This window comes from Chelonoidis abingdonii, chromosome 10 (genome assembly GCF_003597395.2).
Source record: "Chelonoidis abingdonii isolate Lonesome George chromosome 10, CheloAbing_2.0, whole genome shotgun sequence".
NCBI lineage: Eukaryota > Metazoa > Chordata > Testudines > Testudinidae > Chelonoidis > Chelonoidis abingdonii.
The window spans coordinates 17,369,373-17,396,117 of NC_133778.1; the positions used below are offsets into that span (position 1 = coordinate 17,369,373).

The following is a 26,745-nucleotide window of genomic DNA, read 5'->3' on the forward strand; positions in this document are numbered from 1 at the left end:
GTGTATATATAATATCACACAGATTGCTCATAACTTTTTTTCTATTGTTTATAGTAATTCTGAAGATCACACACTTCCTAATTGTAGGGTTGCTCATCATAAGCAAGGTGCTCTTAGAAAACAACTTTGAAGTGTTTTGTTGTAGGGCAGGAAAACAAAGAATACTATGGACTTGCAAATATATGGAAAAAAGAGGAAGTTAAATATAGAACCTGCCATCAGGACAATGTCCATTTAGTACTGCAACAACGTTTCGTCCCCTTGGAAAAATAAAATGGGTTACATGCGAACTCTGAAATACTCTCCACTCTTGTGATCAAGTTACTGTGGTCACTTGAAACTTGTCTCATAGCTTAGCTTCTGAGGGCTTGTCTACATGGTACCGCAGACTGCGATGCCACGTAGTCAAGCCCTAATTTTCTTAATTCTCGTTCTTCATAAAAGAACGGACCCCATTCAACTTTCAGATTCCTTGGCTTTGGAGGATAGCTTTGTTAAGAGGGTAGTGAGTCACTCCAAACTACAGACCAACTATTTTGCAGTTAGGTGATACAATGAGATGTTTATGTATTTAGGAAGTTGGGAGAGCCCAATTCAGACTGACACTAAGGAGAAACAAACATTCAGTTTAAAAACAACACATCAGAAACAGTTAATTACAAATAATGCTTTTCCAAGAACGGTCCTTTCTTTCAACTCCCTTTCTTTTTTTTCCTCTGTTCTTTTGTCATTTCTTGCTTTGTTAAAGTTACTTGTTTTAGACTGAGGGGTTTATGGAAGAGATCTTGTCATCCTGCTATTTTTCTGTAAAGTGACATGCACACTAATGGAAACACTCTTATTTTGATCGCTGCCTGTTAGTTTGGAATAGGGAGCCAGCATTGACCAGTTGGTGGGGGGGTACAAGACTGGAAGTCAGGAGACATTGGATTTGTATCCATCCTTCCTATTGATTCACAGTGTGACCTGTATTCAGTCTCTTTGGCTCACATGTTCAAAAATGTCCACTCACTTTGAATGCCTCAGTTTTGGGGACACAATTTTCAGAAGAGTAGTGCACACTTTTTACTCTTGTTGACTTAAGCTTGAGTTATGGACGATGCCCAGCACCTCTGAAAATCAAGCCTTAGGCTGTGTTGAGTTAGGCACTCAGAATTAATAGGCACCTGAAAATTTGAGCTTGAGTGACTTTTTTTTTGCCCAAGACTACTATTGAGGTAATCGTTGTCAGAGCCTGGATTAGAACTCAAGAATTCTTGGTACTGTCATCTACTCATCACTTTGGACATATGATACAAAATTTTTTGTAATTTGTATGGAACAGTCTTGCATACAAATTAAGAACTTAAGATCTGGAGAAATCAGGGCAGATTGATTTAAATCACCCTTTTTAATCACGATTTAAATCGGCAAGCAGATTTAGATTTAAATTCATCGATTTTAATCGTGTTTTGTATTTGCGTTTTTTAGTTGCTTTCTTTTTTTTTTTTTTTTAATTGATTCTTATTGGTTGGTAACTGTTAAAACATGCTGATTTGCAACTCAATAGAGCCTTTACACTAAATTTGTTGCTTTTTTTTGCTATCCAGCAGGATACACTATATCTATACACATTTATTTAAGCAGTTATATCATTTAACTTCTTACTATATGGTGTTTTTGTCAAGATCTATTTGGATGGAAATTCAAAATCAGTGCACAAAAACATTTTAATTTTGTTTTAAGAGGAAAAAGTTTATCAAAACCTGTTTTGCATTTAATACTAACTTCATTAAACAAAGGAAGTATTATCTGTAGTTAGTGAATCGAACTGTTTCTGGTCACTATGTCCTTCAGGATTTTAGAACTAGTAGCTTTCATTCTCACATCTAGTATTTATTCATAGATTGGAAGCGGAAAACAAGCTTGCCTGCTCTTACAACTTCCAGTTGCATTCTCAACAGTATTCATTGAACTGAGCTAGTGGAACAAACTGAAATGAAAAAATGTATTCTTTCTGTGCCTGCAGAAGGAGGCACTGTTGTCAAAAGATGGGGTAGCACTTCAACAAACTCTGGTTCCTGATGCTTAGTCAGCAGCTTCCACCACTTCAGTTGTTTTACTGTCTTTAAAACTTGGCACAAAGATACTGCTTAATATTTTTTGTATTTAATTTAAATTAAAATAATGTACATGTAATAAATTTAGGCCAACATAGATGTTAAATTCATATTAGATTTATTTTTTTAAATGTCTGTATTTAAATATTAATATTTATTGATTTTTATGTACCGTCATAGAAATATCAGGCAGATCTTAATTGCTAAAATTTAGCCCACTAACTTCTCTTGTATTAATTTTCAGCACCATGCTGCGATTACCTGCTGTCCGCAGGGCCTTAGCTGGTGTCACTCAGTCCACCAAAGGATGTGGTGAGTCTGCCTGCATTTTGTACACAAGTGCATGAAAAGCCTTTCCCTACTTATACATGGTGATACAATGCACATAAGGAAGGCATTGTTTATTGGAATTATTACACAAATTTCCTACAGTTCTCTGGGTTTCATGTAGTGCTCCTGTTGCTGGTGGAGTTTGGATTGTACTAGCTATTAGTTATTTGTATTTATAAAAACAACTAGAAGCACCCGTCTTAGGCTATGGAAGCTTTTACATATTCTGAAGTTAACAATGTTAAATAATGTGAAACATCCTTCAATAAGTTGCTCATACTACTCTACCCTTTATTATTAACATTAACATGCCTACAAGCTTAACAATTAAAATCCTTCTACCCCTTAGCCTGCATGCTTTCCAAATGCATTGAGGAGAAAAAATGGACTTATGGTATGGCTGGAAGTTAACAAGAAGTCTGGCTTTGTAAGAGCCCAGAAGGAAGTGAATTCCACAGCCAAGGGGCCTTCATGGAGAATGCCCTGTCTGCAGCTCTCTCTCATTTAGAGCTACCCTGAATCATGTGAAAGAAGAATGTCCTGACTGTGATTGGTCCTTTAAAATTTCCCTGGTTCTCCAGTGCTACTAACAATGCACTGGAGTAGTCAGAGATTGACATTCTACAAGAGATATAGAAATGCTAAGCCACTTAAGCAGTCTGAATGGCTGAATGTTTACAGGTGTGTTATGTTAGCCACACTGACATTTAAAAAAAAACAAAAGACCATAATTTTCCATATGAAAAACAATGCAATTGTCAAAGCAAAAAGAGAGCACACTTTAATATTTTATGTGGCAAGCATTTAAAAAGCCATTTTATGGGGGATAAAGCTATATTATACCTTGAATCTGCATTTATTAGTGAATTTATGTGAAAGCTCTGAAGAAAACACATGAATTATGATTAATTTGCTTTTAAAAATTGGCCATCAGCTATTCTGCATTCCTTTCTTCTCTCATGTTAGAAGTAACATCTCACTGAGCTTCACAAGTGATACCTGCCCTAGGGAATATCCACTTTGTTTTTTGGTGATGGTTTTGAAATAGTCAATTTAGATTAATTATTGCAATATGTATTTTTACATAATGATCATATGCCTAGAGTTTTGATAGACATACTGCATCAATTGAAGAAACATATTTTAAGTTTTTGGTCGCATCCTAGTTCCTAATGGTTGAAGACATAGCAATGCCAAATGTGCTAGATGAGATGCAATGAGGAATAAGAATTTTAGATAAGCTAATGGAAATCAGGGTTATATTTTTTTGTTTGCTTTCTCCTTGATATAGCTAGTATAATAGGCACCATAACTGTCAAAACATTAGTAAGCATCATCTAAGAAATTTGCCTGCAGTAATCCTGTCTATGGATTTTTATGGTGCTTATCACCAGGATATCTAGAGGCCAACTTCTTAATTAAAGTAGCCTCCGGTATGTGGACAACTGACTAATAAAATGCTTATTAGTCTTTTGGAGCACAGGTTTGGATGTTCACCTTCTGGTCAACCAGTTAGAGTAAAGAGTAAATGTTTGTCACATTCAACAGTGACTTAAATTCTCAGGTTTTTTTTTTTTTTTTTTTGTATCTTTTAGTGCGTACAACCACTGCAGCAGCCAACAACCTGATAGAGGTGTTCGTTGATGGGCAGCCTGTCTTTGTAGAACCAGGAACCACAGTGCTTCAGGTAGAAAAATTTCTGGACCAGAATCGGACTACCTTGTGCCCCCCGCCATTTGTAACAGTATATTTTGTCATTGTGTTACACTTCATGTAACTGAACACTTTGCGTGTCTCATGGCAGTTCTATATAGGTGTTTTGCTATCCACCAGAGAACTTAATATGGGATGATCACTTGTAGTGGCTTTACATTTGAGAAAGCAAAATCTGACCTGATTAGATGAAAGAAAGGTGCCATAGGAGGAATTCAAACTGATAAGTACTGCAGTGCTGTAAATAGATTCAGACAGGCTTTAATTAAATTCTAGATGGTGCAGGTAGAGCAGTTATTATGGCTCTCTTGTGTCCTTGTCAGAACTGTATGGGTCACACCCACTGTCTTTCCACACTTTTTATATGGCTACTGCTCTTCTTAGCACCCTCTGTGCTATACTTAATTAAATGGTATGCAAGACACAGCTTCCCTTCCTGCCCCAGCTCTTATGGCTCCGAACTCTATGCATGCCTTTGCCGCACTTTCACTCTTCTTGGCCTGAGGGGGAAAAACACCTGAAGTCGAAATGGGATCCAAACTTTTCAAGGCTATGCTTAGCATTGCAGCTGGGCCACTAGGCCAGCTTTTCAAGTAAACTTCTAAACTAACTTTTTAGGTGCAATAAGCTATAGAGAAATGGCACATAAAGTACGCAGCCAAGGCTCATTTCAGAGGACAGAATTGTGCCTTTGGATGCAAGTTACATTAAAATAGTTGTGGCTTTACAGTTCCTAGCTAATAGCCCAATGCAGTATTTCTTAGACTCGATTGCTGCTTAATCAGCTGGCTCTCTCTGCTCTACTGACGTGAGACTCTTCTTGTAGAACTTGACAATGAACCAAGAGTTTATATTAATTAATAAATCGACGTCTACCTCCCTTTTGAAACCTCTGCACCATCTTGTGGCATTGTAATCTATTTACAGTGTAAATACAGGATTTTTCATGTGGGCTGGGATGGGGAGGAGAGGGAGCCTCATGCCTCCAGGCCCAGCTCTGCTTCTAGCCCCAGCTTTTCCCTCCTCCCCAGCTCTGCCTTCAGCCCAAGCTCCGCTGCTGAGGAAGCCTAGGCTGTGCAGTAATGGGGTGGGAGAGTGGCACAGATAGATTCTGTTAATGGTAAGGGGGAGTGTGACTGAAATAATTTGCACACCACTGTGCTTGGGGTTATGCTGGGGAACTGTTCAAAGGCAACAGGTAACTTATATAAAATCCTTTTTCTAATACAATATAGAAGTGTGAAACAAGAGGTTGCATCTTTGGTTTTTTTTCTGTGTAACTTTTATGTGTTTGCTTTCCTTTACTATTTAATCTTTGAATATGTGGCATTTTGATTAAATAAACTTTTTGTTAATTTTTAACTATATCAAGTCTCTGATACAAACTGTATGGAGTGTGTATCCCAAAGTGAGCTGGTATAATAGAGGGAGCTGGTTCTGGGGTGATGAACCAAAGGGAACTGTCTGATTGTCTGGCTGTTAAGAACTTGGAGAGGATGGATTTGGGGAGACTCTGGACTGGAAAGCTGTTTGGTGTTACCATCCAAGGAATAATGCTGATGTAAGCCAGGGTGAGACCTTGTACTTGTGGGCAGACTACCGGTGTCAGGGATCTGAGCACACCATTAAGGCATACCAGTGTTACAGAGCAGGCAATGACGGAACCTCTTACTGGTCTGGATGGTCCCCAAAACATCACAACTCCCAGATCCTTTTCTGCAGTGCTGCTACCCAGCCATCTAATCCCTATTTGTGCAGTTGATTTTTTAACTTCCTGAAAGGTGTAGTACTTTGCATTTGTCTTTATCTAATTTAATCTTGTTGACAAATTGGAGAATTAGTCAAGGTTGTTTTTAATTCTAATGTGGTCCTCCAAAGTCGCTTGTTGTCATCCACAAGTTCTATAAGCATACTCTCCACTCCATTATCCAGGTCATTTAATAAAAATGTTGACTAGTTCTGGACGTAGGTTAGATCCCTGTGAAACCCCATCAGAAATGTCCTCTCAGTTTGATAGTGAACCATTGATAATTGCTCTTTGAATACAGTTTTTCAAACAGTTGTACCCACCTTGTAGTAATTTTATGTAATTTACATTTTCCTAGTTTTCTTATGAGAATGTCATGTTGGGACTGCGTCAAAAGCATTACTAAATTTTCTCAGGGTTTGGGCTTCTTCTGTGAATGTGTGAGGTGACTCTTTGAACTGCTATAATCTTCAGGGCACTCAGTGAGATTATAGTGGACATCCATGTCATTGTACTGTATTGGGGTTTCTTATGCCTGCCATTTTTTTTTTTTTTTACTACTTATCTTCTACCTCTTTCCAAATTCATTCTTACTTTCCTCCTTCCTGTAAGTCTTATTGGAGCTCTCCTCCCGTGTACCTTTCTTGATATAGTGCTTACTTTCTTGTGAGTTTGTTACTGCAGAGCAACAAAATACAAATACTCTTTTTATTACTACAGTTCTTAACACCCTTTCTCTTTGGGCCCAATTTTTTAAACCTGCTTTTTCCTATTACTCCCCAGCTCCTTATTTATCATTATTAACTTGCCACTCTCCCCTTTAGGCAAACCTCTGAAGCTAACCCTGCACAAGCCGAAGAGATACACTGAGCACGTACTCCGTGAAAACCAAAACAAATTTTTCATTCTTTGAGAAATTTCAAAATTGAAAATTCAGTTGAACCAAGGTCCTAAGAGGTAATTATGTAACTTAATTTTGTTTCTTCCTTTTCTAGGCCTGTGAAAAGGTTGGAATGCAGATACCTCGCTTTTGTTACCATGATCGATTGTCTGTTGCGGGAAACTGTAGGATGTGCCTTGTAGAGATAGAGAAAGCACCCAAGGTAGTATCTTTTCAGTACTGAAATTGTATTATTTTATACGTGTTTGCAGGACTCTACTGAAAATTTGGAGAGTGAATAATTGCAAAACAGTTGCATATAATCTGGAGTTATAATGCGGGTGTTGCAAGCAGATTATTTTTCTGCATGTATCTCCACCCCAAAACGTCATGTCCATTTGTAAAAGAATGGAGATGCTTTATTGCAGTGGTTTTCAACCTTTTTTTTTTTAATTTGTGGACCACTAAAAAAACTTTGAAGTGTGGTGCAGACCCCTTTGGAAATTCAACATGTGGTCTGTGGACCCGTCATACAAGTCTTAAAGTGAAAACTGACTGAACAGAATAAAGCTATAAAATGTTGTACATGCTCAGCACGGCATTTGACATGGGGCGATGCCAACCTCTTCCAGTGGGGGCACTGACGTGGGCCTTAGCCCCTCCTTACTATGAGACTCTGTCCCTCTCCATGCCTTCAGAGCAGGGCGGCCAGAGAGTGGCAGCTGCTACAGGGGGGCATGGGGGGCCTGAAGCAAATTTTGGTGTGGTTATAACTTCGCAAGTCTCCCCTCCCCCCCCCCCCAGCACCACTCCTGCATTTGAAAGGGCATCAAACTGTGGGCTTCTGTGGTAACATCATCACTTCTGGGTTTTGACCTGTAGGTGAGAGTATTTGCATTGTTTTGACTGATTAGAGAAACAAGAGTACCTTGTCTGGCATCTGACACTTTATTTTCATAGGGCAAGTCTACGCTACCAAGCTACGTCAATGCAGCTGCTCTGATACAGCTGCACTGCTGTAGCACATCTGGTAAAGACGTGCTATGCTGACTTGAGAGCATCTCCCATCGACATAGCGCCGGTGTGGACAGTGCTTAGATCGATGTAACTTAAGTTGCTCAGGGAGGTGTCTTTTTCATGCCCATGAGTGACATAATTTACATCGATGTAGCATAGACCAGCTCATAGTCACCTTTCTCAAACTCCTTAGACATAGTCTGTGCCCCCTAGGGATCTGCATACCACAGGCTGAAAACCACTACTTTCTTGTATATCTTTCATAAATACGTTTATACTTGGTTACCTTACAAAACTCACACTGTAACTGCAGGTGGTCATTTGGTATACAAACTAGGGCCCTGAACTTGCCCTCGACCCTGCATGGATCTAATTGAAGGATTGGGACCTACAACTTTGTCCCTGACTGAAATGGCAGTTTATTTACTAGCCCCATGTATTACTGCATTATGTGTTCATTGAAGTCAATTGCAAAACCCCCATTGACTTCAGTGGTGCAGGATTGAGCCCTGTGTCAAGAGCAGAACCTTTTTCAGAGTTGCATTCTCTCCATTTGGTGCAGTGTAGTTTTTTTTTTTTTTTTTTCTTTTAAAAATGAACAAAATAGGTTAAACCCCATTATCAAAACTAATGATAATGGCAAAAGTTAACCACTTACGTCACAGATTCTCAAAAAGAATGGGAGAGAACTTCAAAACCAAAGTCAATTGTGTTTTTAATTGGGTAGGTTTTTCTGAGTTTTGTGGCACATATGTTTGTATTTTCTATAAGATGTTAGATTAATAACCAGTATATGTATGAATAATTCACTCTTTGCTGTAAGAGGAGATCTCCTGATGCTTTTCCTATTATGTTTGTAGCCAGTAGCTGCTTGTGCAATGCCAGTAATGAAGGGTTGGAACATACTGACAAATTCTGAGAAGTCCAGGAAAGCAAGGTATCCACATCTGACTTCATGTAGCTGCTTATTTTATTATTGGAAGAGAAGGCTGTGTGGTTTATAATTACATTGTCTAATTTAACAAATGTGCAGTATTCAGCTTTGATTTTTTTTTTCATTTTTAAATAAAGGCACTTAAAGTACTGCTTTTAACTTCATTTGCAATATACTATAAAACTGTATGTAGAGAGTGTTTACTTTCTAGTTAAAATTTTAAAATAAATCTATGTCCATGCAATTCTTCCCAGTCTCTTGGCTGAGAATGCTAACGAGTGGTAGTGATGATCCTGGTGCTGTGATGTGGCTAGGCTATTACATAGCCATTTAATTGTAACAATTTGTAATCCCCTCCAATCTGTGGCAAACACAAAACAGTAACCTGGAGATGAAGGCCCATTACTATTACCTAGGTCATTCAGTTAGCCCAATTTTATTGTTTTTTAAACACAAATTGGCATTTTAGTGATAATGACACTAGTGTCTGTCTTTAATGCTGTGGAGGCCTTGTCTACCATTCATAGCCTAGACTGCAGGGTAAAACTGTATAATTGTGACACTAACTCTGTAACTACTGACACCAACAGAGAGGGTGTAATGGAGTTCTTGCTGGCAAACCACCCATTGGACTGTCCAATCTGTGATCAGGGAGGAGAGTGTGACCTACAGGTACAAAGCCGGGTTCAATTATTTTACACATTTTATTTACTAACATTTGTCTCTTTAATTGTCTTCAGTGAAACTACATTTTTCGGTAACATGGGTTCAACTATTTTCTGTTACCTATTCTAGGACCAGTCAATGATGTTTGGCAATGATAGGAGTAGATTTTTAGAGGGAAAACGTGCAGTTGAAGACAAGAACATTGGCCCACTAGTCAAAACAATTATGACTCGATGTATACAGTGCACTCGGTGTATCAGGTAATGTCTTTCAGCTTAGTATTATCTCCAATGGAAAATATAATGGGGGAGAATCTATCTTTAAAATACTGATTGTTGCTAATGCATCGTGAAAGATGCTAAACCAGTTGCATTCAATCCTTTGTCTCTTGTGTGATTGCAACCAAGGTGCAAGGAGACATGTTGGTGTCTGATGGAGACAACCAACTGATTTCTCACACACCACCAAATAACTATCAGACAATAACAACTAGAGATGTCCAAAGCAAGAAAATGGAATCAAACTCCAAATTCAGAGCTAGCCCTGTGGTTTATATTCCAGAACAGGTCCCAAAATATGAAGAGGCCTTTTCTTCAGATCTGGTTTGTATGAAACTGTAATCTCAAACAGCCAGTGTCCCAAGATTGTGACTCAAGGTGACAGCAGTCTGAGACTAAAATCTCAGGAAGATAGCTTTTTAGATTTCACCATCATTCAATTTGAACCTGAACTTTATCCAGGTATGGATCAGATACAGTTTTCTCTGCCTATCTTGTGCGAGAAATTCTGGTTACTGCTTAATTTGGCCGTATTCATACAGATAATCAAACTCCCTTAAACCAGTTGCCAGTTCCTTGAATCGGCTTTCTCCTCCCATCCCAATGAAATTCAGCAAGCTAGTATTCCTGTATGTGAACTGTTGCTGGATATGTCTTCATGTTTATACAAATACAGTATAATTGCTTTTTACTATTTATTAGAATCATTGTACTACATACATAGGGACTTTCCAATCTATTTAGATGCCTGTCTTTTTTTTTTTCTTCTTTCTTTCTTTCTCCTGTAGGAAAGTCTTCTCTTCCAGAGACTGATACTGAAAGATAAAAAGATTAAGAATTAAAAATGTGTAATATTGATACACATTTCATTTTTTATACTTTTTTATTTGCATCCAACAGGTTTGCTAGTGAGATTGCAGGGGTAGATGACTTGGGAACAACAGGCAGAGGAAACGAGATGCAAGTTGGCACTTACGTTGAAAAAATGTTTATGTCTGAGTTATCAGGCAATATTATTGACATCTGCCCAGTAGGAGCCCTTACCTCCAAGCCATATGCCTTTACTGCCCGTCCTTGGGAGACACGGTACGTATTTTAAGTGGTACGTTGAATACAAGTTAATGTCTGTTTATCTTTCATATGCTCTTTAATATTCACCCACCATAAATATTTATGCTACTATTGTAAGAGAAATTGAAAGTGCTGTAACAGACTTAATTTTTTTAGTTTTGTATGTGTGTCTGATATATACCCCTACCTCGATATAACGCTGTCCTCGGGAGCCAAAAATATCTTACCGCGTTACAGGTGAAACTGCATTATATCTAATTTGCTTTGATCCACCGGAGTGCGCAGCCCTGTCCCCGCAGAGCACTGCTTTACTGCATTATTTCTGAATTCGTGTTGTATTGGGTCGCGTTATATCGGGATAGAAGTGTAGATTGAATTCATTAAGCAATTGAGAGTCCTGTGGCATCTTTAAGACTAACAGATGTATTGGAGCATAAGCTTTCGTGGGTGAATACCCACTTCATCAGACGCATGTGTCTGATGAAGTGTGTCTGACACATCTGTTAGTCTTAAAGGTGCCACAGGACTCTGTTGCTTTTTACAGATCCAGACTAACACGGCTACCCCTCTGATATTTAAGCAATTGAGTTACTTTGACTGATACCAAGTCAATTAAACTGATGAGTACATTCATCCTATAGATATTGGTCATTCTAAATTAGTATGTTTTTATCTCTAGCAATCTGGGAGGCAGGAGGATCAGAATAGTCTACGATTTGCAGGTCTCTCTAAATTGTGCCAGCAGTTCAATATACAGTGCTTATGAAAGATCAAATTCTATAGTCCAGTGACTAGTGAAAGGCTGATTTACAATGTGTCTTAACTAACATTCAAGTTTTGTTTCCTATCTGATAATGCTGGAAACCTGCATACAGCATTTGTGACCTTTGACTAAAGACTTCTATTGCTTTTTGAACAATCGCTTAACAATGCACGAGTTGTAGGTTTCTGTTCCTTTTCCTCCCCACAGAAAGACTGAGTCCATTGATGTTCTTGATGCCGTTGGAAGTAACATTGTGGTGAGCACACGGACTGGAGAAGTGATGAGGATTTTGCCAAGATTGCATGAAGACATCAATGAGGAGTGGATCTCTGACAAAACAAGGTACCAATATATATGTATTGTGTTTTTAAATGGGCATTTTCACAGTGTACCAGAAATACTGACTATAGCACTGACCTCTGAAATCTACACTTGGTATTTTAAAGGCATTGTTGGCAAACTGAGAATTCTTATGATGCTGTAAATATCCATATTAACCAACCCATGCACTAGAATTTTATATTTTGTAGTCCTTGACTGTAGTAATATTTAAATTTTTTTTTTTGTGACTGACAAATTTATTTTTATCTGTTGAAAGGGGAGAGTTGAAACCACTCATTTTATTTCCATTAAAAGGTTCAACTTCTGGATAATTTACTAGTCTGTGTCATGATAGGTTATTCTTTCCAGCTGTTTAGGATATCCGAACCAAAGGCTGCTGTGGTTTTGTTCATATTTCACTCGCTCCGTAGACCTCTGCCTCACAATTAATGATATTGCCTGTACTATAAAAGCACATCTTCCTCGTAGTGTTTTTTAATAGTACTGGTTTGGCTTTCTTCATCCAGGTTTGCTTATGATGGTTTGAAACGCCAGCGGCTTATTGAACCAATGGTCAAAAATGAAGAAGGGCTTTTTGTTTACACCTACTGGGAAGATGCCCTGACTCGTGTTGCTGGAGTGGTAAGAAATATTTGCATGTCTCTCCTCTTTTTTTTTTAAGGGTATTTATAATACTTCTGTGCAGCTGGGCAAATTACTGTACCAGTCGATCTGAAGCCTAGGAAATCAACTAATGACAACTGGAGACATCCATCTACTGTTAGTCTTACTTTATAAGAATAATTTTGAAGAATTATACCCTATTAGACGATTTGTTTCCACTTCCAAAATTCATAGGTAATGAAGAAATTCAGAAAAAATTACTCTTTGAGTTAAAGTGGGGATGGGGGGGACGGGTTTGGTGGGTGGTTGTTCCCCCCCCCCCCCTTCTGGATTGTGTTTTAGGGAAGGTACTAGATTAGATTACACACTAATGATTATATAAGGCTAATTTTTCTCCTCCCAATTATGCTAATGTAGTTTTAATTTAAACAAGATATTGTACTACTCCTATAGAAATTCAGGAGGAAGTGACTATTCCCCAATCTATTTACCGACACAGTGTTTATCTGAAGATTTTTTTTTTCATAGAATTAAACTATGCTATTTTCCCCCATCTCCCAAAACAGTTACATTGTGGATTGGGTAGATCTGGTCTAAAGCTTTCTCTGTGCCCCTAATTCTGCTGTTAAGATGTTGTACTGCATGAATGTTTCATTGCTCTTTAATAATTGTATCTATTCTTACACCTTTTGTTGATCTGTTCTTGTTTTTGAGTACTTTGCATGGTGGTGATGGAGAAATTGTCTACTACTAAACTGGAGTTTTTTATTTAATTTAAAAAAAAATGAAAAGATAAGTCAATTCTTACTTACATCATAGCATTTTTACGGGAGAACAGTGATGCTATCTACTTTCTCAGATGCTGTCTCTGCTTCATAACTTATCATTTGAGTGTGTGTGGGTGAGAGCGAGAGTGCTTGTTTTCAGCTGTTACTTATAGATATGTCAGACAGATCTTGTTCCTCTCTGTACAGCTGCAGGGTGTCCACGGTAAGGATGTGGCTGCGATTGCAGGAGGACTGGTGGATGCAGAAGCACTAGTAGCTCTAAAAGACTTACTGAATAGAGTTAACTCTGACACTCTGTGCACTGAAGAGGTTTTCCCTAATGCTGGAGCTGGGTGAGATAACACAGGCAAAGTTTATACTCTTCTTAATTATGTTTTCCAGTTAAAGAGTATTAATACATTCTTAGAGATCTTGCATATGAATTGTCCAGTAGCCCATGGCATATTGATAAACTATGAATCATTTCGTTCTGAAATCTGCCAAGGTAGAGACATGAAGTAGAATACTGTCTAGAATATTACTGTTCTGAGTCTGCACGTTAGGGTAGCTTCTACAATAATAGAAATGCAAATCTGATAAATATGGGACAACTGCAGTTCAGTAGTAGAGTACAATAGCTTTTTGCTGTCCCATTAGACTACTCTGCTATAAACTGATCTCTTTAGCCAGCTTTACTTTTGTGTACTATTGTGAGAACTATACCTGTAGGGCAGCCATAATACTCTGTGTTGGTATCAACATAAATCTAGCAATGAAGTTGCATTTTCCAGTCTACAAAGGCTGAGAGCATCTTATACTGGTAGACAGCAGAAAATGTCTACATTGTAGTAACCTATGGCTACCCATCTGTAGGTGAGAGTGTGGTTTTTGTTTTGGATTTGGTTTAATATCCTTAGCATTGAGCATGCTCTTTCTTTTTCCTGTCTGAAAAAGTAATTTGGAGATTAAGTTTACTTCACTCCATAGTCCTCTCTGCTACTGCCTTTACAGCTTCTCCGGTTTTTCTGACAAAGATAATTTCTTTGTGTTATATTATAGCACAGACCTACGCTCTAACTACTTGCTTAATACCAAGATTGCTGGAGTGGAGGAAGCCGATGTCCTGCTTCTGGTTGGCACCAATCCACGCTTTGAGGCACCTCTGTTTAATGCTAGAATTAGAAAGAGGTTTGTATCTTTATGGAGATGAGGTAGTCCATCCATACTTACAAAGTAGGGGCTAGAGCCACCCATGAACACTGCTGCAGTGAAGCTCTGTGTGGGTGCAAGCATTCACTCAGGCAGATCCATTTGCAGGATGTAGTCTTTTCCCTCCCTTCCCCTTTGTTGCATAGATTATATGCCAATAACTCCCTCTTATCATTAATGGGAGTTCACATGCATCAAGGGAAGAACAGACTAACAAAAAATTCTCAAATTTAATTTTTATAGAAGGTTATTGAAGTAAATTCCTAAAAGGACACTGCTTAGCACTAACAGTGCACAGAATGAAGTTTGAAAATTATTGTTGCCCTAATAAATGTGACTTGATGACTTGTAAGCAGTGATGATATAGTTGACTTCATTGCTTGGAAAATAGGAGTAAGATAAGTGATTGATCTGTCTTTGAAAATGTTTTTCAATCAGATGAAGTTTAGAATTTCATCCATTTTGATTTGGAAAAACGTATATTGGATCTTAAATATAACTCAGTTGTTTAGTTCATCCAATTGACCATATTAAATTATAGAATTTAAGAGGATTCAAGAAAAATTACATAACCTAAATCCTATATTTTATTAGTTATTAATAGAATATGCCCTGGTAGTTTTCTATAACTGGTCAACAATTGATTGGGGTAAAGTAAGCCACAAATGGCAACATCTCTTATCTTGAGTTACACTTGCTTTTGCTCGCACTTTTTTTTTTTTTTTTTTAAATGTAAAACAATAGGTTCCACTCTCCTAATCATAGTGCCAGATTCAAAACTGTTTTATCAGTTGCCTTTGACTAGGTGTGTGTTGGGGGGAACACCTTAAGTTCTTTAGAGAGAGGCAAACATACCCATTTTTGCAAATTTATGAAATATGGACAATTAAATTTTTGTAAACCTTGGTTTCCTGGTAGGTTTTGTTGCTATGCTAATCCTCCTCACTGTTTTGGGATGACCCAGTGCACTTCACTGATCTACATTTTTTTTTTTTTTTTTTTTTTTTAATTTTATATAATTGATGATTTATAAAATTTTGATAGAAAAGGGGAAATCTCTATAACTGCATTTGGTGGAATTTTTGTATGCCTTTTTATAATTTTAGTGTAATGAGAGGCTGCAAGAAACTAAAGAAATCTCTAGAGGATTGTATCTTCTTTCTAGTCTGAATTCCTCACCACCTGCTGCCCCCAACACCTGTACGTTCACCAACCAACCCTGAGAACTACGACCCTTACCCTCTGCACTCCCCCCCCAAAGCAGGTAATCCCTAAAAAGTGCGAGGGTGAGTGCTGCCTCACAGAAAGGTATAGGTTACTTTAGTTTTCCAGGAACTTGTTCCCTACTGCATATCCTCTTCACTCTCTGTGCAGTTAAAAGCTGAGCAGTAGGTCAAGCAGGAGAATGTTTAGTAGCATTCTGAGACTACAGCATATCACGGTACCAAAGAAAAATCATAGGGCCTAATGCTGCATGTACATGTGTGCAGCTGGTCCACCAAAGGCAGTAAGAGTGCTGAACCCAGAATATGTATTTTTACAGAAGTGAAACAATTCTAGTAAAAAGCTTATCTACATGGTAGTCACAAAAATGCACTAAATTGTACTTATGCAGGAAAAGGTGAGAATTAAAAACAGAACTTCTGTAGAATTCCATCAGCATGCTTTGTCATTACAATCATCGCTTTCCTGGATTTGGCTAACAAGCTTTCCTGTATCTTAACAGTACAGCCCAATCCCATTGGCCTGGGGATGTCTGAAACTTTTGAATAACCAGGCATTCAGGTTAAACAGAAGTGCTATTTTGAATTGCATTTTCACTGATCTAGTCCTGCCAAGCTGCTATTTCTGCTGAAACAGAATTAGGTCTTGGGGCTGGGCTATATGAACAATTAGTTAGCTGGCATGCGATCCTACCCAGGACTAGCCTACTGCAGACTAGCTATCCGTGTGGACCGTTCTGATGCGCATTAACAGTTTTTTTTTTTTTTGTGCTTTCATCTGCTTCTGAGATCAAAGTGCATTACAGGATCCACGTGGTCAGTTAGTCCATGACAGGCTAGTGTGGGGTAGACTTTCAGTGCAGTTTGCTGTGAACTAATTGTGTAGACAAGCCTTCGGGGTTCGTCTACACTTAAAATGCTGCAGCAGCACAGCTGCACTGTTTCAGCGAAGATGCTTCCTATGTCGACCAGAGGGGTTCTCCCATTAGCATAGGTAATCCAGCTTTCTGAGATACGGTAGCTAGGTTGACAGGAGAATTTTCTGTCAATTTAGCATTGTCTACATTGGGGTTAGGTTGGTTTAACTGTGTTGCTCAGGGGTGTGGATTTTCACACCCCTGAACAACATAGTTATACTGACCTACCCTCCTAGTGTAAACCAGGCCTCAGTAATTGTAGGTAGTGGTTTGGAACTGCTATGCAGACACAGTCATTGATTAGCACTAAGAGGTTAAATGAAGTTATTAACAAGGTGATGAACAGGGCTACAGAGAGGAGACACTATGGATTTGGATATATTTTTGTATAAATGGAATTCAGATAACTGTATTTTTGTTCTTGCTATATTTCCAGCTGGCTTCACAATGATCTGCAGGTGGCCCTTGTGGGTAGTGCAGTGGATCTGACTTACACATATGATCATCTGGGAGATTCGCCACAGATACTTCGGGACATTGCTTCAGGAAAACACTCCTTCATCAAGGTATATGCTTATTAATAATGTTCTTATTCAGATATGTCAGAATATAATTTTATCTTTCACAGGTGCAGCGTTTAAAACGGGTTGGCAACCTTTCAGAAGCAGTGTGCCGAGTCTTCATTTATTCACTCTAATTTAAGGTTTCGCGTGCTGGTAATACATTTTAATGTTTTTTTTAGAAGGTCTCTCTCTATAAGTCTATATATTATATAACTAAACTAGTGTTTGTATTGTAAAATAAACAAGGTTTTCAAAATGTTTAAGAAGCTTCATTTAAAATGTTGATCTTACTCTGCTGGCCCGCTCAGCCCACTGCTGGTCTGGGGTTCTGTTCACCTAGGCTGGCAGCGGGCTGAGTGAGGCCTGTGGCCAGGACCCCGGCTGGCAAGGGTCCGTCAGCCAGAACCCCAGACCAGTAGCGGACTGTGCGGGGCCGGCAGCCAGGACCCAGAGAGCTGGGGGCAGGCTGGAGTCAGGGCTGGGGGCTGGAGGTGTCAGGGCAGAGGGGGGGGCTAGGTATGGGTGGGGGTGCTAGAGTCAGGGCTAGGGTAGTGGGGGAAGGGGGGGATGAAGGAGTCGAGCAGAGGGCTGGGTGTGTATGAGGGAGGTACAGGGCTCAGGGCAGGGGCCTGGGGTGTGTGCGGGGCTCAGGGCAGAAGGCATGGGGTGTGGGGGGGCGGGGGTCAGGGCTCAGGGAAGAGAGTTGGGTGACTGCCCCCTAAGAACTCCCAACCCTGCTGCTCCTTGTCCCCTGACTACCCCTTCCTGGGACCCCTGCCCCCCAGTACCTCACCTTTTATCTAAGCCTCCCTGTTCCTTGTCCCCAGACTGGACCCTTCCCCCTACCTGTCCATGACTGCCCGGGACTTATCCACACCCCATCCCCAAATAGACCCCCAGGGCGACTCCAGGACCATCCAACGTCCCGCCCCTGACAGGACCCCAGATCGACCATGCTCAACCCCCCCACTCCCTCCCTGCCTCCCCCAACCCCTCTCCACACCCCCTGCCTCCTGACAGGACCCCCAGAACTCCCACCTCATACAACCACCCCCGGGACCCTCCTTGCTCCTGGTCCCCTGACTGCCCTGTCCCCTATCCACCCGCTGCACCCTCAAACTCAGGACTCCCATGCCCCATCCAACCCCCCCCCGGAATCCCTGCTCCCCCCCCATCCAACCCACCATGTCCCCTGACTGCCCCCACCCCTTATCCAGCACCTCCAGCCCTGGGCCCTTTACCTTGAGGCTCCACGGGGGGAGCACAGCCCCGGCCCTCAGAGTGCTGCACGCGGCAGCAGCATGGCTCCAGTTGAGCAGGGAGCGTGTCTGCCTCCCTGCGGAGCCAAATGCTGCCCTGCTGGAGCGCGCAGCCCCAATTCCCAGAGCGCTGCGCGCAGCAGCAGGACTCCAGGGGAGGGGAGAAGGTGGGGGAGGGGTCGGCAGCTTGCTGTGCTCGACCCGGCGCTTCAGCCCAAGAGCGCAGACCCTGCGGCTTGCTGTGCCCGGAGAGTGGGGCCACTTTCCCACCCCGTGTGAACGGCTGTGCTTCTGCTCCCTGCCCCTGCGGGGGGAGCAGAGGGCAAAGGAGAGTGGGCCGGGCTGGGCAGGATTTTTAATGGCATGCTGGAGTCCCAGCAGGCTCCAGCGTGCCATTAAAAATTGGCTCGCATGCTGTCTTTAGCACATGAGCCATAGGTTGCCAACCCTTGATTTAGAAGCTGTTTTGGAGAGCGGTTTCATAACAGTCACGGATGTAGTAATGATTAACAAGCAGGGATTCTCTATAAATTGTTTAATATGCTCACCATAAAGTTGATGTTTGAAAATTCTTTCCAGTGTGTGAAACTGAAATGTTCATGATTGTAAATCTCTGGCACATATCCTCTTCTGGGTGAGCTGAGTTGTCCCTTCTAGCCACTGCCGTTTCCAGTTAAACAATTTCTAGCTGGAAAAGGCCCAGGACAACATTGCTTTGGCTGAGATAACAAAAGGTTTTGCTATAGCAACATCTGTAGGTTTTTGCTAGAGATAAAATAGATTGATCATTTCAAAGCTGCAGCTCTGCTTCCTTGAAAGGATAGTGTTTAAAAACACTGGATTAGTTTTCTTTAGTGTTCCATACTACTGTAACACAATTCATAAATCATTTCTTGGAAATCCTGTTCTGTACCAAAATTCAATGTCATTGCCTTAGAATGAGACGTCATTCTTTTTCAAAATTTGTGTTTTTTTTTTGTTTGTTTTTCCCCCCCTCAGGTCCTTAACCAGGCCAAAAAACCAATGGTGGTGGTAGGCAGCACAGCACTTCAGCGCAGTGATGGAGCAGCTATCCATGCTGCAGTTTCTACCATTGCACAAAATGCTAGGACAAAAAGTGGAGTTGGTAGTGACTGGAAAGTTATGAACATCCTTCATAGGTTCGCTCTACAGCCTTTCTGCTTTATGTAACCTGTGGTATATATTAAACTCTTTATGCCAAGTGTGAAGACTTCTCAGTACAAACACATGGGTTCTAGCCTGCCAAGGCTCACATGTGGAATAAAGCAGCACTTAAAACTAAGAGACACAATATAACCTAGCAGAAAAGCTTCCATAACCTCTGTTTCATGATTTAGCAAGCTAGCCACTGGGACTGTTAGCACAGAGGCAAATTTTGGGTTTAGAATATGAGAGGGGTTAACTATGTAACACCCTGTTGTGCTTAGGAGAACATACAGACAACTAGTGCTACTTGGTAAGCAAGTACTCTTTACATAGAGGAAAGGCAGAATATCAATAGTGCTTAAGAAGACCGTTAATTAATACTTCTCCTGCATTGTATAGTTCTCCAGGTAAGATTTTTGTCTCTTTTTTTTTTTAATCAAGTGGTCTAACTAGATTAATGTCCCCTGTTAACCAGATGTATTCTTTTGCACTATTAAAAGATCTGGAATTTATCCAGATAGTCTTTTAAACTACTTATCAAGATGATTCCTGCTAATGAGCTTGGTTTTGCTATCAGGAACAAACTGCCGCTTAGGATGACAAGAACCCTAGTTCCATCTCTTCCTTTCTCTGCTTAAGACTGTAACTGAGATACTTTAAATCTGAAACACCTGCGTGTGAATGTCTATAAAGGAGATTATCTTGAGTGAAGTTATTCTTTACACGAGTGTAAATCTTGGGAGAGTAACTCCATTGAAGTCAATAGACTTACACCGGTATAATGAGGCAAGAATTTGGTCTGCTGAATATAAATTCAATATAAAACACTGCTATCGAAGAGAGAAAATTCACATTAAAATATTTGATGAAACAAAAATAAGTCAGTCTTACCAAACACTGCATTTAAAAACTCATGTAGTATGAGGTATCTTTGGGTACTCTCTTCTGTATTAAGACTTCCATACACGTACTGTAGAAATCATAAGAAAGTTCAATCATAAGAAAGTTTAGGTGCCCCAACAGAAGTTGGATTTGTAATTGTAGCAGATAATAATAATAGTTACGTAAGTTTATTATTATTTATTATTTGTAATGGGGTGGAGGGCACTCAAAAGGGCTCAAGGGTCTAAAGGTCAGTTTCCTTGTTTTTTAAACCCAGAGTATTTGGAAATTCCATATAGGGATCACTGGATGGAGGACAAGCTGTGCATTTTTCCAAAAGGGGTAGCAATGTTAACACAACCTCCAAAACTGTCCAAAAAAATTACTGATCCAAGCTTAAATCTATTTTCCCCACCGTTACCCTGTTAACAAAAAAAGCAAACCTAATCTCCTCCTCCTCATGGGTGATAGATTAATGCAAGGCTGCATTAATGGGACAGAGTCAACTTAACTTAAAAAAGAGTGTTTTTCTTTGTGAAATGTTTGCCTATTATTACAGGTAACACCTAATATTACTATAAGTGTATAAGTAGACTTTTTTTTTTCCTTTCTCCAATTTAATATATTTGACAACACTGTATATGGAGAACATGACATTTTGCAGGTGTACTGCAGAACCTCTTTAACTAGGGCTGGCTAGAAAACGAGAATTCAGTTGTGAAATGTTGGTTTTGACCCTTTTTTTTTTTTTTGTCCCACAGCGGGACAAGACCAATCTTTTGCTATATTTTTTGTACACAGTTTTGAGCCACACTCCAGAATAGCTAAAAGCCCAGTGGTCAGGATACTCGCCTGGGATGTGTGGGAGACCCAGGTTTAAGTTCCTGCGCTGCCTGATCCAGGAGAGAGACTTGAACCTATGTCTCCTACATCCCAGGTGAGTGCTCTAACCAGTGGGGTGTATCTCTCTGGTTATGACCTAGACGTGAGAGACTTTCCTAACAAAAGTCATCAAAACTGACTTACTGATTAGTTAAAACACGCAAATTATTTTCCAATAAATGTTTAATCAAATTTCAGATCAGCATTATTTTTAGTCCTTTAAAAAAAACCAGTTAAATGTCAAATTGAGATGTATGCCCCTTTTTAAATATTTCAGAGTTGAAAAGGAAATGCGGGGGGTGGGGGAGAGAACCTGACACTTTATTATCTGTAATAAGTCTGTCTATCCTTGCAGGGTTGCAAGCCAAGTAGCTGCTTTGGATCTGGGTTTCAAACCAGGAGTGGATGCAATCCGGAAGAACCCTCCCAAAGTACTATATCTTTTGGGGGCAGATGCAGGTTGCATAACACGTCAAGATTTGCCAAATGATTGCATTATCATCTATCAGGGTAACTAGAACAAATAATTCAAGAAATACTGCCTCAAACAATCTAAACAGTAGGACATAATTATGAATATTACTTTTTGACAAATTCTTCCCTCCCAAGTTTAATTTTTATCATCAGCTTTAGTGCAAAATATTTTTAAACTTAATGTGCTCACACGGCACTGACATTCCTCCTTCTTACCCCTGTTGGGGAAATGGAAAAAATGTTTGAACTTAGCTGCTGCAGGGAGTAGTGACTATTTCATATTTTAGGAAAACAAACCTTCCGGTGGACTGGATACCTGGGGTTATTGACAAAAAAATACAAATTGGTTTACCCTCTTGATCATGGTATCAAATCTACTAGTGGAAGGCTGTTCTCATTCCAGTCCGTGTCACAAAAGCAGTAATTACCAGTGATCTCTAGAAACCCATGTTTTCCTACAGCAGTCTCAGCTAAGGCCAAGAATCTAATGGATATGATAGTTCAATCTCCATTTTTGACACTGGTTGTGGTCCAACTAGGCTGCTTATATTATAGACAACTAGGACTTTAATCTCTAAGGCTGTCAGTCTTTCCAGAACACTAAATTTACTCAAGCACAAGTTCAGAAGAAAAATTCCTTTTCAAGAGGAATACGGTAGTTCTAATGTGTTCATACATAATTCCTCTTGAATTTATGCTTACTGATGCCTTATAGTTATTCCTGTGTAGCTTCCTATCAGAACTTGACTTTCCTCTTCTCATTTTTTTTCCTCAGGACATCATGGTGATGTGGGTGCTTCCATGGCTGATATTATTCTCCCAGGAGCAGCTTACACAGAGAAATCTGCAACGTATGTGAACACTGAGGGCAGGGCCCAGCAGACAAAAGTAGCAGTAACACCTCCTGGCATGGCAAGAGAGGACTGGAGAATTATTAGAGCCATCTCTGAGGTGCTGAAACTGTATTAGAAATTGAAACCTCTAGTAAGAATCTACATGGAGCTTGGAAACTGTTTACAGAATCTTTTTAGAATGCAGATTTGTGTTCAGGATTGTGGGTATAAAGTCTCATGGAAGTATGCGTGGGACTGAATTAATATGAAGCAAGACTGCCTTTAATGATATCTGTGGGGTAAATGGGATTGTGTTTTCCGCTTAGAGATTTTGACATTATTGTAGCTTCTAGATATGCTATGAGAATGTACGATGGATGATTCTTAACTGCAGCAAATTCTGTTAGCCAAGCCAGGATTCCCTAGAGCAACCTGGAAGACAGACTGGGGGCATGCTTTACTGCTTCCCAGAAAAGGAACTGTGTAGGTCCCCTGAGAGTATGTGTGCTGATAAATTTCTGGTAGGGCTGAACACATCCTAACTGGTTCTAGGAGATAGTTTATCAACCACAGTCTCATAGTGCTGTCCTGAATGCTGTAGAAAGATCTGACGCTACTGTTTCCATGGGAGAGGAGAAGCCATGCTTCTGTCCTTGTGCTTCCTGTCTTCCTTGGGTAACAAACAGACTCTAACTCTTAATATTCAGAGACCTTAATTACTGGCATCAAGAGATCAACATAATATGTTGCAAATTAAGCATAGCACCACCACTTAAGTCATTCACTCCTCAAATTAGTGTAGCTTTTCTTCCTGCTTCCTTGTAGATGTTTGAGTTAATGTTTAAATACTTAATATGTATTGGCCAGAGGACTAAATTTTGATGGAGTCTTGTGTCTTTTTTATTAAAGCTAACTGGTGTGGCCCTCCCTTACGATAACCTCAATCAAGTAAGGAACAGATTGGAAGAAGTTTCTCCTAACCTGGTCCGATATGATGATGTAGAGCAAGCTAACTACTTCAGCCAGGCGAATGAGCTCTCCAAGGTATTGAATGTTTAAACTATGAGCATCAATCTGTGTGAGAGGCTTTCTTATGTCCTACTAAACACACACTGCACTGTACAGCAGGAGAGCGTAGTCAAACAAGTACTGTGGTAACACAGTCCTGCCTCACAGGTGACTACTTAATCTCCTAATATACCTTCTGTCTTTTCCATTGCAGTTGGCGAATCAGCAGTTGCTTGCTGACCCTCTTGTTCCACCTCAGCTCACAATTAGAGATTTCTATATGACAGGTATGTGGTCACAGCCTTACTGGATGAAAGTAGAATTTTATTAACTCATCTCACTCCTTTAGCTTTATTGTGTTGTTTCATTAGAGCTACACTGTAACACACAGATGCATAATTAATTAATTCTAAAGGTGCTTCCAGAATATTAAGACTCCCTTAAAGGGACACCATGCTTTTGTCTGGAAAACTTTGTATCTACTGTTCTTTCCTGAAACATCTAAGATCAGAGGGCTGAATACCACAGACCTGTAATCCTTATTCAGCCAAAATTCCCAGTGAAATCAATGGAAACTTGTACGAGTAAGGTCTGTAGAATTTGGTCCCATATCTTCAACTAAGTGTGTGTGGGTTTTTTATATTCCCCAGATGAAGACTTAGTAAACCATGGGGTTTTATGACTTTAGGTTTCTCTGTGGGTCTATTGGTTGGTTGTGTTCTGAAATGAACACTCAACACCAAAATAAATATCTTTGCAGATCCAATCAGTAGAGCATCCCAGACAATGGCCAAGTGTGTGAAAGCAGTCATTGAAGGTGCTCAGGCAGTAGAAGAGCCATCCATCTGCTGAAGAATGTAATCACACAGCTACCAAAATCCATCAGATATTCTCGTAATATATTGGTATGACAAACTTTCAAAAAACAATTATTTGGTGGTGGTACACATTATGTTCACATCTTCATGAAAACAGTTCAGATCGCCTAATCTTGGGCTATCAGTGTGCTTGGAAATTAAACACAACACTCAATTTACTGGACCTAAAAAAATATGCGTACAGTGATTAATTGTGTACAAACATGGTAATTATTAAAATCAGTTTATTTCCTATGTAAATGGTTTGTATGGCTTGTGATTCTCTTACATAAAAAATAAAGATTTAAACAGAAATCTTAAACAAGTTTTTAATGTGACAAAAATTCTGGAAACTAATCTTTCACTTCCAGTGCACCTGGAAATCTCAATTTGATTGAGTTGCAAAGATTCTGCCATTATGTACAGAAGGTAGAACCCATGTACTACCACCCTGAGTGACACATCTCCTGTCTCTTCATTCAAATACACCCATTTACAACTCTCAGTGCCAAGAACTAATAGGTATGCTGATGCTTGTATTCTTTCATTTGGTCAAGATAGGAAAATACTTTACTTGCAAGAAATAGACTGCATGCCATACAGATTTTTATCAGTGATGCCTTTCTTAAGTAAATTGCTCTCTATTTAGAAAAAGTGGAAAATTACCAAAACAAAAAACAAGCCCTCAAAACAAAACCTAAATCATTTACCATGCAGTAGTTAGACAAGAGGCTCATTACTAGAGTACTTTTAAATCTGGACTTGATCTCTTTTCTCCCTGCATTATTCCATTCTGTTATAGAAGCAATAAAAGATGTAGCTTCAGAGTGACTTCAAGTGTTAAGTCACATCAACTTAAAAGAAGCCCCCAAAACTGCCAGTTTCCAAGGTAAAGAAAGGAGAGTTTGCACTATCTGAAAATCATAGAATCATAGAATCAAAAGGTTGGAAGGGACCTCACGAGGTCATCTAGTCCAACCCCCTGCTAAAGGCAGGACCATTTTCCCTAAATAATCCCAGCCAGGGTGCGGTCTAGCCGGACTTTAAATAGCTCTAAAGATGGAGATTCTATCACCTCCCTAGGTAACCCATTCCAATACTTCACCACTCTCCTAGTCAGAAAGTTTTTTCTAATATCCAGCCTCGACTTCCGCATAAATGTTCATTAAATGTGTCAAAAATCAATAGCATGCTAACTTTTATTTTGAAATCACTTAAAAAAAAAAAAAAAGATTGCAGTTAGTGATTTTCTGCATACTTCAAATTCAGTCTTGGACTGAGTACCACCAGTACCTTGGCTGACAAAATATTGTTACAGGCAAACTTCTTGAAACTCTGAAAGGCATTTGCAGCAGTTTGGGCAAAAAGTTCAGTAGCCTATCCTGCAGTTTGCTGTGTGCAGACTGAATTGGTTTCAAAGAGTATGGCTACAGTGGGATAAAACCCCCTAAACATTGCTGGGTAGACATTCAGACTCAGGCTGGAGCCTGAGCTGTGAGACCCTCTACCCTTCCAGAGTCCCACAGCTCAGGCTTGACCCTGAGTCTGAATGTCTACATTGCAATTTTTAGCCCAGCAGCTTGAGCGCTGAGATCCTGAGTCAGCTGACCTGGGCCAGCTGCAGCCATACCATGGGGCTTTTATCCTCATGTAAACACATCCTTATAGGCATAGCTTTATATTCTTTGAGCCAAAGGTAGAACCATGTTAGGTAGGTAGTAAGTCTCAAACTATTGCATCATGAGACACTTGCTATATTCATCTGGAGTGGGATTTTTCAAAGTCACATAAGCGACTTTTGAAAATCTCATCCCTTGCTCCTGTAGTATGTAAGCTCGTAAAGGTTCTAAGCCTTTAAATTCGAAGATAATCTTCTGAACATGAACATATGTAGTGTTAGCTTAGAATAAAACAGCTCTAGGAAAGGCCCCATCCTGATGCTCAAAGCCTGATTTTAAAAAGGAGGTAACTTTACATTGAGTTGCATGCTTATATTGCATGTGTAAATGGACAACCAAGGGGCAGTTATAAGTGATCATGAGTGTCCTATGTCTTTCCCTGCCAAGTGAATGGCTTTACAACATAAAGCTGTGTTCTGCCCATAATCTTTGAAACAGTCACCAATAAGAGCTCTACTGCCTGTGTTCAAATGTTTTTTTTTTTGATCATTTCTCTTCCTCCCCTTGTTTTTTCTTTCTTGCCTCCTGCTTTTTACCTCTTAGAATGATTTTTTTGGGGTGGATTTCAGTGAGACATGTAGA

At 39.8% G+C, this 26,745-nt stretch overlaps 1 protein-coding gene and 1 long non-coding RNA gene across 2 annotated transcripts in view; both read left to right on the forward strand.

The window, feature by feature from the left end:
* The window catches only part of NDUFS1 (NADH:ubiquinone oxidoreductase core subunit S1), a 30,380-nt gene extending 5,581 nt beyond the window's left edge, over positions 1 to 24,799 (forward strand). Inside the window, exons 2-19 of the mRNA XM_032779238.2 lie at positions 2,344 to 2,411; positions 4,025 to 4,116; positions 6,885 to 6,992; positions 8,647 to 8,723; positions 9,311 to 9,392; positions 9,516 to 9,646; positions 10,565 to 10,750; positions 11,706 to 11,840; positions 12,347 to 12,461; positions 13,418 to 13,563; positions 14,270 to 14,398; positions 16,996 to 17,125; positions 19,381 to 19,541; positions 21,668 to 21,822; positions 22,562 to 22,737; positions 23,529 to 23,663; positions 23,842 to 23,914; positions 24,388 to 24,799. Coding sequence (XP_032635129.1) covers positions 2,348 to 2,411; positions 4,025 to 4,116; positions 6,885 to 6,992; positions 8,647 to 8,723; positions 9,311 to 9,392; positions 9,516 to 9,646; positions 10,565 to 10,750; positions 11,706 to 11,840; positions 12,347 to 12,461; positions 13,418 to 13,563; positions 14,270 to 14,398; positions 16,996 to 17,125; positions 19,381 to 19,541; positions 21,668 to 21,822; positions 22,562 to 22,737; positions 23,529 to 23,663; positions 23,842 to 23,914; positions 24,388 to 24,479 — 2,187 coding nt within the window. The 5' untranslated portion in view covers positions 2,344 to 2,347 and the 3' untranslated portion in view covers positions 24,480 to 24,799. The remainder of the gene's footprint in view (positions 1 to 2,343; positions 2,412 to 4,024; positions 4,117 to 6,884; positions 6,993 to 8,646; positions 8,724 to 9,310; positions 9,393 to 9,515; positions 9,647 to 10,564; positions 10,751 to 11,705; positions 11,841 to 12,346; positions 12,462 to 13,417; positions 13,564 to 14,269; positions 14,399 to 16,995; positions 17,126 to 19,380; positions 19,542 to 21,667; positions 21,823 to 22,561; positions 22,738 to 23,528; positions 23,664 to 23,841; positions 23,915 to 24,387) is intronic.
* Positions 19,554 to 21,524, forward strand: LOC116824148 (uncharacterized). Its single transcript, XR_004373570.1, has 2 exons — positions 19,554 to 19,955; positions 21,232 to 21,524. It is a non-coding gene; the product is annotated as an uncharacterized LOC116824148 (long non-coding RNA).
* Positions 24,800 to 26,745: the final 1,946 nt, after the last annotated feature.